The sequence below is a fragment of the Eublepharis macularius genome, chromosome 1, assembly GCF_028583425.1.
Source record: "Eublepharis macularius isolate TG4126 chromosome 1, MPM_Emac_v1.0, whole genome shotgun sequence".
NCBI lineage: Eukaryota > Metazoa > Chordata > Lepidosauria > Squamata > Eublepharidae > Eublepharis > Eublepharis macularius.
In genome coordinates, this window is record NC_072790.1 from 73,755,062 (window position 1) to 73,773,986 (window position 18,925).

Sequence of the window (18,925 nt, forward strand, 5' to 3'; positions counted from 1 at the left end):
TAAGGAAGTTCAGAGTCTCTTGCCTTGAAAACCCTATGGGGTCACCGTAAGTCAGCTGTGTCCAGACAACACTTTCCCCCATCACCATGAATGCTTAGATAGCAGTTTACCATTTTAATTTTATTATACGGTCACTTGCTTGCAAGCGCATGAATGAGGACTGCTTCCCTTCCAACTCTGGAGCAGTCAGGGCAAATCTAGCACACAGAAATGCTTCTCGTCACCTGCTGTAAATGTGATCATCTCCAAATACTTTTTAGAGGTTCAGTTGTGCTAAGCAAGAAGATGCCTTCAGTTGCAGGAGGTAGCTGGTAGAAGTGAGTTATGCTGTTTTGTCTGTCTGTAACTGCTGCAAATCTAGAGGAGAAATATCCCTCCTCTCTATTCTAGCAAATTTCACTACAAGGAAGTGAAACAGGGAAGTTGCCACCCACACAATGACTTTCTTGGGTTCATGAAATACTTGACAATATTTGGCCAGGGTCAAATATTAGGCAGTTAATTAACAATATTTTATAGGTCAATTGACTAAGTGCCAATCTATTTTATTGCAACAAGATTTGGTTTCAGTGGCACCTTAGAGATCAGCAAGTTTTTCAGAATATAAGCTTTTGAGAGTCAAAGCTTCTTTTGTCAAATACCTGTATCTGACAAAGGGAGTGTTGACTCTCGAAAGCTTACAGCCTGAAATCTTGTTGGTCTCCAAGGTGCCACTGGACTCCTGCTGTTCTATTGCTCGCTTCAGCCGGGATGCCTGTCACATCTTGGCAGTTTCAGGGCAGATCAGTTGACCATTGGCTGGTCTGCTCACCCTCTTTCAGGATCCCTTTCAGGGATCTGATGGAAACTGAAGGGTACGTACCCAGATCAGGGGCTGTTGCAGGCTTCAAACTGGGTGGCATATACTACCAGGGTTAGGCCCAAGCAAGTGCTACATCTCCTGCTATCCTGTGTTTGGTGCCTAACAGACAAGTGGGTCATTCAAGTGGGCCTCCACCCTGAGCCCGCCTCTCTGCCCTGAGCCCACCTGGCGGGGAGGGCGGGCTAAAAATCTAATATAATAAATAAATTCAGTGCCATGGATCCATGCCTTATGCCTCACCAATGCTCCAGTGGTTGTAATCAATAAAGTTTGGGCCAAATTCTTCCCCAACAGTTGCATATGTATCATCATTGCCCAGGGCCCCAGCCTCACATATAGCCTATGCAGATGCAAGGGAGCTTTGACTCTCAAAAGTTTGAAAATCTTATCGGTCTCCAAGGCACCACTGGACTTAAATCCTGCTGTCCTAATGCAGATCAACATCACTACCTATCTGAAACAACCTGTTTAATTGTTATTATTCAAACTTGTTCATGATTAAAGTATTTTTTGTTAATTCTAAATCGAGTTAATATATTAAAAATATTTAACAATTATATGGCAATATTTTACTAGTCTATGGACCAGATCTTTTTGATCAGTCAGAGTCTGATCAAAAGTTTGATCTGCCCAGTCTTAATAAACACCATCATATCACTTCTGCTTGGAGTCACATGCACATGGAATCAGGCTTCCACACATACATTTCTAGCTGGATAAGAAACAAGTGAGGCTGATCAGGCATTTAGGTATGCATGCAAATGAAGAGATCTCTGTTCAAAATATTTGAAACAATTCAGTAGAGCCGGAGAGCCAGCATGGTGTAGTGGTTAGAGCATTGGACTGTGATCTGGAAGACCCAGATTCAAATCCCCATTCTGCCATGAAGTTCTCTGGGTAACCTTGGGACAGTCCCTCTTTCTCAGGCTAATCTATCTCAGATTGTTGCGAGGATAAAATGTGTCTACAGCGATCCAAAACAATGTACATAACCTGATCTCTTCAGAGGAAGGGTTGTAGAAAAATGTACTAAATAAACGCACATAGCTCTTTTTTAAAAAAACTCAGAGGACTTAGCTGTGTTAGTCTGCAGTAGCAAAATAGCAAAGAATCTAGTAGCACCTTTAAGACTAACCAACTTTATTATAGCATAAGCTTTCGAGAGCCACAGCTCTCTTTGTCAGATGCATCTTAAAGATGCTACTGGGTTCTTTGCTATTTTAAAAAACTGAATTTCTACCCATCAGCTATTGGGAGGGCCCCCCCTTCTATTCTTGCCTCTGCATTAATCAATCAACTGATAATATTTAAGTTTTTTAAAAAACGATTTGCAACCACAAGTCTAGGTGTTTATCGGACTGGAGCAATTGGACTGGACAGAGCAACTTTCCACTAACATATGTATTAACAACCTGGTTGATTTCAGCAGAGCTGACTGCTTCCGCGTGGTGGTTTTCCTCCACTTTGGCTTCCAAACCAGAATGCTCTTTTTCGAGCCTCAACACAATGCCATGCTGCAGTCATCCTGTTTCTCAGTTTCCCCCATCCTCACTATGGCCTTTCCCGAACCAGCTTTACTCTGATCTTTTTTACAACAATACAATTCAGGTGCACTGGTACACCAACTGGAAGGAATGCATTTTCCTGTCCTGCAAAGGTCTTGCCTGTATCAGCTTCATTTTCTCTTTGTCAACCTCTCTCAGGACCACTTTCTCAACATTTATTTTCTTGCTATGCCATCAAAGAGGACTTTTAAAGAAAATCAATAATTGCTATAGTGCTATAGTGCTATAACTATTGCAACTTAGTATCATTGTGGTGTGTATGTAAAGAAAAGAACAGAAAAGGGGGCAGTGAGTCCCTGTGGCACCTGTGATAACCCACTACCCTAAGAGCCGATATGGAGTTGATATGAAGCATGTATGGGACAGAAAAGTCAGGGGAAAAGACAGAGCAGAGTACACAGAAAACTTCCACATTTGGACGTTCCGTCACCAACACACTTGCCTCTCCATTCACAGTGAGGAGGAAAACAACGTGGAGATTCCTTGCCATGTGGGAGCTGCCTTTGATAAATTTCATGCACAGTATTCCACTGTTCAGTTGATACACTGATATACTTTCAACAGATAATCATTCAAAAAGAACTAGAAGGCTACAGACTGCACAATGTTTTGCATGACACACTTTGCAGTACAGTTTTCTAGAAAAACGCAGAACTTATACAAAAAAATGACAGATTAAATGACAGCATAGCACACTCGCCCACATTTAATTAATTCTTAGTAATGGAACTCTGACAGTGTGCCAAGGCTAATACTTTCATTTCAAATGAAGAGAACTCTGTCCAAAGAATTGTTTCTAATACAATTCAGTACAACAGTTTGAATGATCAAACATACTATTTTTTGCCTAAAACGATGGGTGCCTTAACAGTGGTGGCATTGATGTGTAGAAGGAATCAAAGTAAATAAAAATGTTAACTTATTTGGTGTTTTAAACTACTGCTTTGTTTCATTACATTTTCTTTCAGTGCAGTAGATTTTACCATATTGATGTGAATGGAATGTTATCTCTGCAATTCTCTAAACTGTTTTTTATACCTGGTTCAATCAACAAGTATTTATACCTAAAATGTATCCCATATGTTGCCCGAAGGGATCTATTCTGATTTTTTTTAAAAATATATAAATGTAGGGGACCAAAAGTATTCTCATATTGATTTTTATTTATGCTTCCTTCTTTTATGGATTGAAAAGCCAGATCACATCTTCTCTAAAGGGCTTGCACTAGCTCTGCTCTTCCCCCTTGCTGTCTCCCACTTTCCCCCTCACAGTTCCTCCAGTCCCTCTGCTGGCTCTGATCCCACTCACAACTTTACTAGTCCATCTTCCCCTACTGCCTTCAGCTCCTATTTCTCTCTCTCTGTCCCTGATGCCTCTTGCTCCACCTCTTCACCCATCTGCTTTTCATGACTGCTGCTTTTTCCTTACCCCTCCAGCCCATCTAATCTCTCCTTCCCTATCCAACTTTTCCCTTCCTAGCTTTCCTTCCCTATCCCCTGCCTAGCTCATCTCCTAGTTGTGGCCAGATTGCTACCATAACATCCGGCACCATTTTAGGTTGCTATGGAAACCCAAAGCACCAACAAAACAGAAAAAAAAATTTGGTGATCCATTAGCCTACTCAGATATTGCTCTTGCTGGTTTTGAGGGTTTTTTTTAACTCATTGCCCCCTAAAAACAGATTTTCCTGCATACATGAGGTTTCCTGAGTTTATAGAAAACTTTTATTCTACCCACAGCGTGTAGAATTTTTGATCATCCTGTCTATCAGATATCAGACTGTTCTTGAACATGAAAACAAAGGGTACAAATTCACTTTCTTCGCTGATTTGTAATTAGTACTTTCAGCAAGAAGTCACAGTGGTACATGTATTGTACATAATACTGACTCATCCTAGAACATGTGAATAACAGAGCACACATTGTTAAAAATGTCACTTTATTCCAGGGTTATCCATAAGAGTGAATATAACTCAGAATTCTTGATAGATGAGGACAAGGAGAATATTTGTTAAGAGGCTTTTAACTGTAACGTACAGTCATATGGAAGGATCATTAAAGCATTAATTAATATTTATTGGTGCTTATCTTTTTCTTACAACTGCATAAGACATTCACTGATGAAACAACAGTTGTTTTTTTAACTTGGTTATCCTTCCCATTGTAGAATTGTGGAATTAGAAGATCTAGGGATAGAACTAACAATGGAATGTCCATGCTATTGCTCACTGTGGATTCTATAATATACTTACTGGTATACCATAATGGATAAGAATGAGCACAGAGGAGTTCTCATTTCAAAATTTCACCCCCATATTGCTGTGTGGCCTATGAGAACAGAAACACCTAGAGCCAGTTGCATGCATCAAACATAGAATGGCAAAATGCTTTCTTAAAGTCTTCATCGTTACATCATTTTATATTAATGGGTGACCTGGTCCCCGTAAGTAATGTATGCTGTTCCAGTTTATTTTTATATTAGTTTAAATGCTTACAAACCCAGTCTTAATTGCTCTGTGCTAGCATAACTCTTATTAAACTAAATATTTAAACCAGCACAACAGATATTGCTTCCAGCTAGAACAAAATCCAGATTTTCCACAGTAATAGTAGTGCTACTTTCATTTCATATATTGTTGGCTCCTTTGTGCTTTCTGTTGTTTTCTTACACCAGGCAGCTTGGCGGTTTTATTCTACTGATTCCAGACGAACAAACCTGACAGCCACCTGGCGATATTATGACAGTATTCTTCCATCCCTCAGGCATGTATCAGTGCTATGAATGATACAAAAAAGCCATGACTTGTATTGGTTTACTAATATGCTTTTCCATTTTTGTTTTATCCCCTGCTCCCTCTTGCCTTTTTTCTTTATCATATATCCTGCACGTAGTGTGTATGGCGTAGTTATGCGGCTGATGAGAAATCGGTTTCCATTGCTACCTGGAAGCCTCATTTGAAGGCCTTGCATACCTGCAGCCCTACAAAGTAGGTAAAAATATGGCAGCTGGTGCTGTTCTTAATGTCTGTTTGAGCTTATAAAATCAGTGTTTGGTTTGCCTTGTTGTCTTGCTTTCTTTCTCTCTTTTCCCAGTCTCTGCCTGTTTCTATTTTATTCATTTACAGTGAAATTCTAAGAATTACTCCAGTCTAAGCCCATTGAAGTCAGTGGGCTTAGACTGGAGTAACTCTGCTTAGGATTACACTGTTAATTAAGGAACTCATTCAAACATAATAATCCAAATCTAAGTCCCATTTTCTGTTACTTCTGAAATACTATAACAGTAAAGATACAGAATTTTTTCCCACCAAGTCATCAAAGGCCTGCCAAAAGTTAATCTTTCTAATAGCATCTAGGCAAAATATCACCTGTGTGTGACTCAATTAATACTAAATCATTCTACTTCATATAGTTAGGAACATATTCACTGTGGATTTATAGAAGCTTACACCTGCTGACTTCCATTGGCTCTTTGTTTCATAACTCATGCTAATTGTGATTACAGAGAGAATAAAAAGCAGGTTTCCCTCAGTCTTGGAACTTAAGAATCCTTGGCTGTATAAATCAGCACTTCTTCACAGAGGTCAATGGGCCATATTAATTTTTAACGACAAAGGTTTTGGCTTACAGCCTTAAGTTAAGACCAGAAAAAGATTCAAAGAAACTCAAGCAATTGGTTAAATCACTATAAACAAGTTTCAAATTACAATGCAGAATTTTCTATACAGTTCTATATTTTTATTAGAAGCTTGTTGTCCTTGTTGTCCTTTGAGAGCCACTGCAAGAAACCTGAGTAGGACGGTGTTAGCAATAAACATTTGCACAGGAATTACCCTTCATTCTCATTAGTTATTTTGTACGGATATGATCCCTTGGAAACATCTCTTTTCAGAGAGGATGATGTGATTTTCTACTGTTGTGCTTATTGAAAATGCAGATATTTTTGGAAAACAAACAGGACATGAGACATATGTGATTTGATTTCCTTTCTGTTAAATTTTAAAATAGCCATGGGGACATTCATTTTTATTAGAGCACTTGCGCTGGGGGAGTGGTAATCTTTCCCCCTGTGTGATTTTTCCAGTTGAAATCTCTTCCCCTCCCCACACCAAAGTCTCTATCAGGCCACTCTGAGGAAAACTTCCAGGCACCCTCAGGTATCTATATGTTTCCACAGCAAGGCTAATAGCAGCTGAGGAGGGATAGATCAGAGGAGTCACACACACACCACATTGCTATTTCTTCAATCAAATTAGTAGCCTTCTACTAAAGAAAGAGAACACTGGGAGATCTAGCCACATGCTTACATTTCCTAAATAATGCCTATTTTAGGCAGTATCACTTCAGATATACTCATCAACTATAACCATGTATCCTCATCTGAGATGAGAGAAGAATTGGATCAGGAGAAATAAGCTTATTACCCAAGTTAAACAGAATTCCACAAAATTTTGGCAGAAATTTCACATTAACAGAAGAATAATCACATTTAAAATCTATATAATCAGTTGAGATTGCTTCTACAGATGATGGCAACAACACTGGCAAGGAATACTAGGAAGACCAAGAACTGTTCTGTGTAGATACCCCACAATAATCGAATTTTCTTGCATTGGCAACCTGAACAATTTTTCAGAAGTAAAAAGTTTTAGTTTGGACTGGCTTTTATCATGGTTTTTATACAGCTTAGCTATTGCCATATATTTTTTAAAATGTCACCTACGCTGTTTTCACACTGCTTACCAGCCACGGAACATTGCACCAAGCTCCCGGAACGACAGCATCTTCCTGGCACAATATCGTGCAAGAACTGGATTTATGATGGGAACTCGTGCCAGGAAGATGCTGTCGTTCTGGGAGCTTGGCACGATGTTCCATGGCCAGTAAGCAATGTGAAAACGGCTTTATTTTTGAAGTATAGCAACAGGAGAAACTAAAAAATGAATCGATTCTGAGCTAGAGTTTTATATGCTTAAAAATTTCCCTTTTTCTTTTGTGTGGATAAAAATTTTGCTGTAGTACATTACTTCTCACAGAATACTACTTCTCACAAAAATATCAGGGCACCTTTACATAGGTGAGGGTATTAAAACCATTTTGATTATGGCCAAATATCCTCATTACTACTAATATGGATGAGAACAAGAAAACAGGGTAGTCATTTGAGATGAGTAAGACAAATGTCCATGCAACATTTGAAAGAGAGAGAATGAGAAAGAGATTCCACACCAGAGTAGTTTGTCCATCTTTTTCTCTTCCATTCTCCACAACATGGTTAGATAGTTATTTATTTAAAATACCTATATCCTTAAAATACCTATATCCTGCTTTTTCCTATTTTGAGGACAGAGTGGTTTATAGAGTTGCCAGGTTTCCTGGGAATGAAAGCAGAGAATGGAGGAGGCATGGGGTGGGGGTTCAATGTGAAGACTTTCCTTGCGTATGTACACAGCACATGCACACTCCAGACCACTTTCATGTTGTGTAGGAAATGATGTCATTCCCGGCGTGACGTGGAAGCAACAGGGCACTCGTGGGGCTGATTTTTACTAAAAAAAAATGGAGGCCAGTTTTTACTAAATTGGCCCTGTGCACACTCCATTGTTTCCACATTGTGCAGGAACGATGTCATTCCCAGCACGACACAGAAGTGCTCCGAAGTGTGCGGGAATGTCCTGCAGGGTTCCCAGGACCATTCCCATGCCTCCCATGCCCCTCGCTGGCCTACTGGCGAGGTGAGAGGTGGCGGGGGGGGCAGAGGCTGGGAGCAGATGATCTTCCGCCTCCATTGGGGGACTGTAACCCTAGTAGTTTACATCATTAATGCCGTTACTTATTTCCCATCATACTGACTAATCTCCACTCAAAGGTCACTACAAGCACACTGGAAAATCCTTGATTGCCTTGTTTGCTTGAGCACCTTCCTCACACCCTTAGGAAGACTGTTCCTAGAACAGGAGCAGCCACCAAGTAGGCCCAAGCACATGCAGAAACAGTTCTTACTGCCCTGAGTAAAGGAACAGGTGATAATCCCTGGTCTGATGATCAGAGCCTCTCTATATGGGTGGCATCCATCTTGAATTGAATACAGAAGCAAATTGGCAGCCAGTACAATGATCATAAACTCGAGGTAACATGTAGAATGCTTAAGCAATCAACCATTTTGTTGCTACATTCTGCATCAACTGAAGCGTCTACATTGTCTTTGTGGGCAGCCCCAGGTTGTCAGTGTTACAGTAGTCCAGACTCGGGGTTCCTATAATAGTGATTAGTATGTCTGTTTTGGCTGAGTCTAAAAAAGGGGATAATTTCTGTGGCAACTGAAAAATGGTACTTTTAGCACCCAGTTTACCTCTCCAGCAAAAGTGCTAGATCCTACAAAAGTCCTAACTCTTACCTGTGTCTATTAGTGATAAAGGGCGGGCAGTGTAAATCCTTCCAAACCCTCTGCCTTCCCAATCGGCATCCTTCCATTTTAGCAGATGCAGAAAGCTGATTTGTAAATTTTCAATAGTTGATAAAAACAAGCTCACAAGGGTACTCTGGTACAAGCAGACTTCAAACAGTTAATTAGATTACACTTTTCAGAGATTAGAAATATGAATAAAGAGTGTTTTATTTTAAAATACTTATTTATTTAAGGAATTTGTATTGCTACCTTTATACTTATGTATGTTTTAATCATAGATTATTTTGGTTGCGTAAATAGCCACAGCCTTAACTAAAAGATACTACAATACTGTTTAGAGCTTTAGAAAATCATCTGGCATCAGACCTTTGATGTGAAAATTCTAGTCCCAGAGATGAAATTAAACTTACTTCTTTATTGTATATACATTGATATAATAACAAGCCTGCAGCTTTCTGTTATCCATGTCAGCATTGCATTTTGCCTAAATAAGTGCTTTGCCAACTTACTCTGTGGTGGTATGTACTAAGCATGTTGAGCATGCAATTTTTTTCTAATGTCACTGTAGACATGACCTTCTGCTTGAATGTTTTGTATTTGCTTTATAAAATATTAATTATTAAGCATATTAATGTAATTAACACATCCAACTGTAATTTAATATTTATCTCATTCTGTAACCATATAACGATGACTGCCAGCATAACACATTTCTTTTCCTCCACACCCCCCTTTCCTCCCATTCTTTGACAACTGAAGGAAAGAACAAGGGGAAGCATCTAGCAGGTTCGTGGTGTTTCTGTTTGATATATTAAAAGTCTAAAATGTTTTTTTGAAATGTGTGTACATTTTTGGTAGTGCAGGCTCAAAGTATACTTGTATAATGGTGCATGAACCAGGTCGTGCTTGATACAGTTAAAGGCAAGAAAGAAAATTTATGGGATTCTGATTTTTATAAAATTCTTATTGTGACAGGAACACAATGCTAATCAGTATCATTTACATAATGCATTCTAAAGTAACATGTAGCCTAGCAGTAAATACCAGTGGTTACTAATATAAGGACTGGATTAAGCCTTAAAAATACTTCTATCTATTCGAGTCTTTTCTTATGATAAATGAAGTAGCAGTTAATTGAAGGGAGGGATATGACTTGCAAAGCTGATTCTTCCCCATTACATGTAGCTGAGACTTTTTGAATTAACATTTTAATCTGTGGTTGTTGTGGGTTTTCCGGGCTGTATTGCCGTGGTCTTGGCATTGTAGTTCCTGACGTTTCACCAGCAGCTGTGGCTGGCATCTTCAGAGGTGTAGCACCAAAAGACACAGATCTCTCAGTGTCTCTCTCTGTCTTTTGGTGCTACACCTCTGAAGATGCCAGCCACAGCTGCTGGCGAAACGTCAGGAACTACAATGCCAAGACCACGGCAATACAGCCCGGAAAACCCACAATAACCATCGTTCTCCGGCCGTGAAAGCCTTCGATAATACATTTTAATCTGTATTTACACATTTAAACAAAGCCAGGTACTTCATGAGATAAAGGAAATAATCTTCCCACGTGTATTACAGAGTTCATAAATTCAAATTCCTGTATGTGTCTTTCCCAAAATATAGAGTGCCATCTTGTTTTGAATCTATCACAATGAATTATGGCCTCTTTTAATTTAACAAGGTGTGCTTCTTATGTTCAAAAAACAGGACCAGTATTTAGTTCAGTTTATGCTAATTACTGCTTAGAACTGCCTTATTTGATTTGGAAAAGATGCAGATATTACGGATATGAAATACTGGCTAAGCAACATTAATTTAAACTGTAATATTGCAACTGAAACTTCTTTTAAAGTATCCTAAGAATGTAAGAGTTAATTCCACCGCTATAATAACTATTCTATTTTTCTGCGTTAGTATTCCCCCCCCCCCCACGTATTCTGCATTAGACTAGGTACTTGGCGTATTATGACAAATATGAAGGGAGGGGGGAGGTAAGCTTGTCTGAATGAACTCTCATATTACAGTATCTCTTTCTCTCCTTGATGTAATAGCTTTAGTGTTTTTCAAACAAGTGGTTTTTCATATGCATTTCTGAGATGATATAATCCTCTTCCTTTGCTTGTCAGAAACAGGATAGCTATAGCTACTCAATGAGAATGAAAAAAGTACTTCTTCCTATTTAGAAGGCCGAAGAGTGAATTGTGGAAATTGAAATGCAATCTAGACTAGAAACTAGCCACCACCAAAGCATGCCTACAGAAGAGAATTGTGTTATAGCTTTATAACATGTTAGACTTTCAGTGGTATATAAGAACTTTGAAATTGTTGAGGCCTGTAGCTGAAGTTCTGGTTGATTGAAACTTCTTTATTACAAAAAGAATGAACAGTGTTACACGTTTTAGATAATTCTGCATCTTGTCATTTTTATTTTCCTAGCATTGGGTTATCCCCTCTGATCCATATGCCATTCTACCTTCTGTACATTAATTCCTATGCAGAGGCAGACATCCTTTGTCTATCATACCAATCCCATAGATGAAATTTGATTCCTTGGAAAGAACTGCCGCACTGTCTCATCTTGGCTAGGCTACCTTGATTTTAAAGAATCAGGGAACTTGATACTATTGTCCTTTGTATGATAAGAGAATAACCTTTGTCTTGGATCCTGGCTCCCTCCTTCTGGCAGCAGCTATTTCCAAAGCTGGGAAAGGGTCCCCTCACACCAAGGGTTCAGGACCCGCATGAAGTAACAGTCATGGCAGGGGGTGGAGGGGTTGGCTGCAGTGGGGAAGGAGGAAGAGTGCACTGTCTCCTGCCTCTTACATGAGGGAAGGATAAAATGATTGTGAGTTGAAAAAGGAAACCTTAAAATTGCCAGGCTGTGGTTATGGCGGGAGGTCTCACACTGGCAGCCGTTTTTGCCTGCCACCATTCCAAACTGGTGGGAGAAAAAAATGCCAGCAGTATCTGTACTGCAGCTACATCACTTCTGGGGAAAACCTGGATGTGATATAGGGTAGCTCTGTGAATCAGAGAAAACTATGGTTTTACTTAAGAGTTTCCGGCAATTCCTAGAGCTATCATACATCACTTCTGGGTTCCCTGAAATGATGTAGCAGGACATTGCAGGAGCCTCCACATCTCCAACCTTGCAACTTTAAGATATTTGTATATACAGTTAGGACTGGATCCACATGAAAAGGATTTTCCATGTAGCTCTTGTTGCTGCTGCAAATGCAAAGGCTTTTGGAATAGCAATAAAGCACCCACACAGCAGTTTTAACCACACTTTCTTTGTCTCAGATTTCCATGACTAACATTTCTCCAAAAATACTAGAGGGTTACGTTGGGCTTTAAAAATGAGTATAACATGGTAATGATGCATTGCCACAGTCTATTGGCTACTCTGAATTTGCTCCTCCCTTTTTTAAAAAAAAGCTTTAGCCTTTTTCATTGTGGAAATATAAGGGGAAAGATGCATATCCTTTATAGCGTTTCTATTTGGAAGCCGCATATCCCTTATAGAGTTTCTATTAGGAAGCAGTCTGGGTTTCTCACATTTCTGCCTAGAGGACAGAAAGTTCCCCCTTTGGTGGTTGTTTGGAATATGGGCTGCTTTCACACTGTGACTATTCTCCATGTCATTCTTATTGCTGCTGCAAATGCAGAGCTATTTTCTGGGTATCAGAATGTACACACAGAAGACTTCCCCACACTTCCCTTGCTTCAGCCATATCCTCTAAGCAGACAGGCTGAAAAGCCTCCTGTCCCTTCCCAAGCCAAGCTTGAGGATTAAAGAGCTGCCATTGCACATGCTTTCTCACCTTGGAGGAAGAAAAGAGACCACTTTGGAGGCATGCAAAGATGCTAGGCTTTGGAGGAGCTCTTTTGGCAGCTGCTGTCCTACACCCTTGCACTGAGGCATCCCAAAAAGAAAGTGCTGCTCTCCAGTGGCCACCTCAAGTTTAAGAGGGCGAGGAAGAAGCAGATTTTGTGAATGTAAGAGGACAAAGGAGAGGCAAGCTTTCAACAGCATGCAGTGCACAGAGGATTGGGGGAGGGGGAGAGAGAAAAGGAGTTTGCATCCTTTACAAGGTATTTGTGTATCTTTTGTAAAAGGGCGCAGACACACTGGGGTGCTGGATTTGACTGTCCCTTGTGGTTTTACCCCTTCTCCCCAGCATCAAAGAGACTCTATCCATGAAGAACCTGGGAAGAATTAGTCAGAAAAGGAGATGCTGGAGAAGGGAAGGAGATAGGATAGCTCTGCCACGCACACACCCAGCAGCTTTTTCATTTTTTAAAAAATGGCAATTGACGTACTGCTCTAGCAGTAGAATGCTATATCAATACCTCCACCACCAAGCCTGAAAAATGCTTCTGGTGGTGGGGTGAAATGCGAAGCATGGGGGAGTGAGTCAAGGAAAATGACACTGAAAATGAACACATTCCTGTCCACAGAGTGCAAAACAGTGTTGGCTGTGATTTTTTTTGAGAAATATCATAGCAAAACAGGTTTGGGAAAGAATGGAGCAAAGCAGAGGAAAACCCAAGAGGAGGATGATTGGAGGATGATGTCATATAGGATGCTCCAAAAAAAACCCACTCCCATTCAGTTGCCAAACTGGATCAAATGCTCCATGTGATTGCAAACTTAGTTGTTCCATTTTCAGGAATAGGAACCCCATCTATACCCTATATTAGTCAGTGAATTAAAAACTGTGGTTTTAGTCTCTTCTAACATCCATCACAATCAGTTACAAAAGTGTTTTTTTCAAATATGATTGATTGATCACATATTCTGAATCCATTAATTAATAAATGATGTACATACATATAATCAAAACTCCACATGTAATGTTTATCACATATCAAATTAAAATAATGTTTGAGATTTTCAAGGTGATTCACCAACAAAACCTTTCAAGATTTCAAAGCATTTTTGTTATGGTCATCCATCCATTTTGAACCAATCTTGTAAACTGAATGTTCATCTTCATTCTTCTGTGCAGTTGCACATCTGGACTGCGCATACACAGGCTTGCCACTCAGAAAAAGTTTTCACTAGTTCCTTTAATGCTTCAGTAGGGGCCACTTTTCCTCAAGTACACGAGATCCTGTTTTCCCACCTAAATGGTCAAGGGCTCTGAGGAAAAAGCGATCCTCTACCCTCAGTTTTCTCTAGGCTGCCATGAGAGAAGAACTTTTCTTGTGTACTCTATCTTCGTTGTCATCTTTGACAGTTCTTCAGTATTTTTTGTAAGCACTACCACAGCAATGGTCCTTCAGAGACTTTCTAGGACTCAAAAAGTCTCTGAAGGCATTGTTGAAGAAGTGTGCCAGGTACAAACAAAAATGACCCAAATGGATGGACATGATCTGTGTCTCCTATGTTTGAGTAAAGGCTATAACATCTTGGCCTGTAAATACTGTCATCAGTTCACCCCTAAGGCCAGGAATTAAAGGTCTCTCCCTTTGAAGGCCACATTTTGGGAAAGAGTACTTACAGGCACTGAATCTGTAACAGCTACGTTGCCTGCCATGAAGGAACAGCCTTCAAGGGCTGGATCTCTGGTTTTATCAAGGTCAAGGTCAAACCCTGACTGTTAAATGTCATAGGGGGCTATCAAACCTGAGATACCACAATCTTGTAAGCTAGATCCAAGCAGAGAGTCTATTCAGTGGTTCAGGTCTGAGTCTACTCCATCATGCCAGCTACCTCCAAGGGTCCACCCACCATCAGTTCTAAGGGAAGGCATGGTCATTCATGTGTTGTCAGATGCACATCCAACATCAGATCCAAGAGACTTTATGCCCTACCAATCATCATCAGATCCAAGAGCTTCATTGGATCCAAAAGTTTACCTGCAACTTCCATCCAGGACCATAGGCAGCATTATTTGTGCTACTGACAGTGGCCTGAGGTTCCAGAAAAACATTGGTCCTCCTCTGTACTGGCACCTTCAGCCTCTACTGGGAAACACTGGATACCTCCACCATGTCCTTCCCAGCTTGAATATCATCAATATGCTGATTCTGAGAATGAAGAGGACCCTGTATTTGCGCAATACAAGTTCGTATCTGAGACGGCTTCAAATCCATCACATGATACTGACATTGACCCTAGATCTGGCTCTGTTTATGAAGACTTACACATGCTCTTGGAGCAGTCCAGGATGGCTCAGGCTCTGGAGCTAGATGTTTCATCCTCATATCCAAAGACCAAGGACAAAATACTCTGACATTTGTATGCTGACTCACCTCCAGTTGTGGCATTCCCTATTCTGGAATGCATTGGTGAGATCATTACTGACATCTGGGACAAACCTGCTGTTCTTCCAGCAACATCCAGAAAAATACAACTGCTGTACAAAATTAAACAAGATACCTGGCCAGCATTGGTAACTCATCCACCACTTTCCTTTTTAATCACGGAAGAAATGCAAGTCAGACATTACCCTAGCCCTCCCTCAGCACCTAGTGATAAAGAGGGCAGGAAGATTGACTCCATGGGTAGAAGGCAATACTCAATGTCAGCACTGAATCTTAGAATAAGCAATTACCAGACCATCATGGGAGCCTCTCAATTGTACCTGTGGGAGAAATTATCCACCTATGTTGCTGATCTTCCAGAAGACAGAAAGGCCATAGGGAACCTTTTGCAGTCTCAGGCCATTAAGTTGTCCAAATGACAAATGAATGCCAGGAGACATGCTGTCAACACGTCTGCACATGGTATGGCTGGCGCAGATCTGATTAGACATCATTCATGACTACGATCCACTGCTTTACCTTCTGAGACTAAAGCAAAGCTTGAGGAACTGCCATTCGAGAGTCAGTTTGGTGTAAGGGTTAAGCGTGGCAGGATTCTAATCTGGAGAACTGGATTTGATTCTCCACTCTTCCACTTGAAGGCAGCTGGGTGACCTTGGGTCAGTCACAGCTCTTTCAGAGCTCTCTCGGCCCCATCAACCTCACAGGATTATTGTTGTGAGAATAATAATAACACACTTTGTAAACTGCTCTGAGTGGGCTTTATGTTGTCCTGAAGGGTGATATATAAATCAAATGTTGTTGTTACTTCTCTGTTCTCCTTCAAAACTGATGAAAATGCTATTGCAGAAGGGGGGGGGAGCAAACTGCAAAATCTCTTGGTGTTACTTAATCTGAGTAGCCCACCTATAAGCCAGAATGCATCCCTCATTGTCAGTTTACATACCAGTAATACATCAGGCGTCAGAGATATTTTCAGTCCTAAGGTTATTCATCTCACCAGTGTTCCTTCAGCATTCCACCTCCTTTGCAGCCCAGAAAGAAGGTCTCATATAGGTCTAAATCCACTAATCCATCCCAGCAGCACAAGGATTTACAAAGGTCTTCAAAGAAATTCTGACTCCATCAGCTTCCTGCTAATTCAGATGCCAACTATCTGGACAGACTTTCTACTTGGCTGTCAGGTGGTAGACTAGAACATCTGACACTTGGGTCTTAGCCATAGTTACACACTGGAGTTCAATGAAAGGCCTTATTGACAATTACCTAACACTGCTGTTGCTAATATTGTACCTGAATTAGCAGATGAGATTCATTCCCTCCTTGCTAAAGGTGCAATTCAAGGGGTTCAAGAAGAGGGATCTCAATATGGGTTATTTTCTAGGTGGCTTCAGGCTGATATTAGATCTCAGAGATCTCAATTCCTTCCTTAGAGTATCCAGATTCAGTATAGTTACTCTTTCTGCTGTCAAAAACTTGGTTTCTAGGTCTTTCTTAGTTCCCCCAAAAGATGGTGGCCTCAGGCAGATATTTGATCTCAGAGATCTCAGTTCCTTCCTTAGAGTATCCATATTCTGTATGGTTATTCTTTCTGCTGTCACAAACTTGTTAGAAGTTATAGAATAAGAGTTGGATGGAGACTTACAGATGATCTAGTACAACCTCCTGCCCAATGCAGGAACAGCCTAAAGAATCCTCAACAAGTATTCATCCAGCAATTCGTTGAAGACTACCAGTGAGGGGGAATCCACTACATCCCTAGGCAACCAGTTTCACTATTGAATTGGTAATTAGTTTGCAGTTCTAGATCTTCAGGATGCAGTTCTAGACCTTCAGGATGCATATTTTCATGTGGCCATTCATAAAGAATACATAAATATAAGGGTTCAGCATTTCAATATATGGTATTACCTTTTAGACTCTCTCCTGCCCCGAGACAGTTTACAAAATGTGTAGCATCTGTGGTTGCGCACCTTATGTCCATGGGATGCTCTATTTTTCCATACCTGGATGATTCGCTTATCTTAGCATCTTCAAAAGACCAACTATTGGAACATGCTGAATTTGTGACTAAGACATGCAAAGCCCTGGGTTTTGTTACTAGCATTAAAAAGCCAAAGATGGTACCCTGTCAAATGGCAACCTATATTGGTGCAGTTTTGGATTCCTCTGTGGGCAGAAGACAATCAAATCTATGATATCTTTTTCTAAGAAACGTTTTCATTCCATTTGGCACATTCAAAGATTACTAGGCTTAACGGCATCTGCAACAGTGTGGTCCCTTTCGCTAAACTAAATATATACTGTCTTCAAAATTCGTTTGTGAGGTCATTTAAAGTATCCATTCACTCGCCAAATCATGTGTTTTCAATTCCATGCAAAGTGGTAAAATCACTGGTATGAGGGGCATGTGATGATAATTTATTCAGAGGAGTACCTTTTGGTCTTCAACAACATACTACTGATGCATCACTGGAAGGTTGGGGTGCACATTGTGGTGAGGTAGCCATACAAAATGGGTGATTATTGCCTGAAAGAGCTCTGTACATTGAGTTTTAGAACTGAGAGCCATATGTTATCCCCTTGTATCTTTTGCAGCTATGCTCCAGGGCAAAGAAGTGCAGGTGCAAACAGATAACACCACAGTGATGTTTTACACAACAAACAGGATGGCACTGCCTTCCTGATCCTTTGACTAGAGGCCACCGCCATCTGGAATTGGGCAATTCTCAACCATGTCAGTCTTCATGCTATTCACATAGCTTGCTCAGACAACCCCAGAGTCTATTTTACACATTCCCACCAATTCCTCTGCTAGCAAAAGTTATTTGCCAGATCAAGAGGCACAACACATTGTATCCTAATAGCAGTATTTTGGCCAAGAAAAATTTGGTTCCTAAAACTTCTCAGACTATCCAGACAGAATTGCATCACTGTCTCTGAGGTATCAGTCCTACTTCACAGGTGTGTGATACTTTATCATGATCCACTGATGCTGCACCTCCCAGCATGGCACATTGATCCTCAAATGTAGCATTTATCAGCAGATTAAAAATGTACTATTGCGTGCCAAAAGATGTTCCCCTTGTAAGTCTTATGCCTCTGAATGGGTATGATTTACTGTGAGGATTACTGGGAAGGGGCTGAATCCATAGGACTGCCCTAGAACTCATTCTAGACTATTCATATGAACTTAAGTCAAGTCTGTGGCTTAGCCACATCTTTACTTAAGGTTCATTTGGCAACTCTTTCTGACTTTCATGTATACATCAAGGGCAAATCAGTGTTCTCTCATCACTTTTCTCACCAGTTCCTTGAAGGGATGTTCATTTTGTACACTCTGGTTATTCCCATCATCCTTCAATGGTCTTTATTACTGGTGCTGCCCTGCCTCATGTCCACAGAGGTCCCATTCCCCCTGCTCCCAGCCTCCACCCTAGGGTTGCCAGGTCCAGGTAGAGAAATTCCTGGAGATTTGGGGGGTGGATCCTGGAGAGGGTGGGGTTTGGGGAGGGGCCTCAGAATGGTATAATGCCATAGAGTCCACCCTCCAAAGCTGCTATTTTCTCCAGGGGAACTGATCTCTGTCGCCTGGAGATCAGTTGTAACTCCGGGAGATCTCCAGCCACCACCTGAACGCTGGCAACGTTACTCCACTTACCTGGCTGATGGAGGGGAAGTGCAGGGAATAAGCCTGGGAGCTCTGGAGGACTTCCTTGTCACACTGAGAATGACATCATTCGTAGCATGACAAGGAAGTGCAGGCCCCCATGCGAGGATGATTTGATAAAAATCAGCCCCTCGTGCAAAAACAGTGTTTAT

The 18,925-nt window shown here is 40.7% G+C and overlaps 1 protein-coding gene across 2 annotated transcripts in view; it reads left to right on the forward strand.

Moving 5' to 3' along the window:
• Positions 1-18,925, forward strand: part of KCNQ5 (potassium voltage-gated channel subfamily Q member 5) — a 449,493-nt gene that overhangs the window by 396,775 nt on the left and 33,793 nt on the right. For both annotated transcript variants that reach the window (XM_054975407.1, XM_054975414.1), the window contains exon 8: positions 5,320-5,414. In XM_054975407.1, the coding sequence (XP_054831382.1) occupies positions 5,320-5,414 (95 nt within the window). The remainder of the gene's footprint in view (positions 1-5,319; positions 5,415-18,925) is intronic.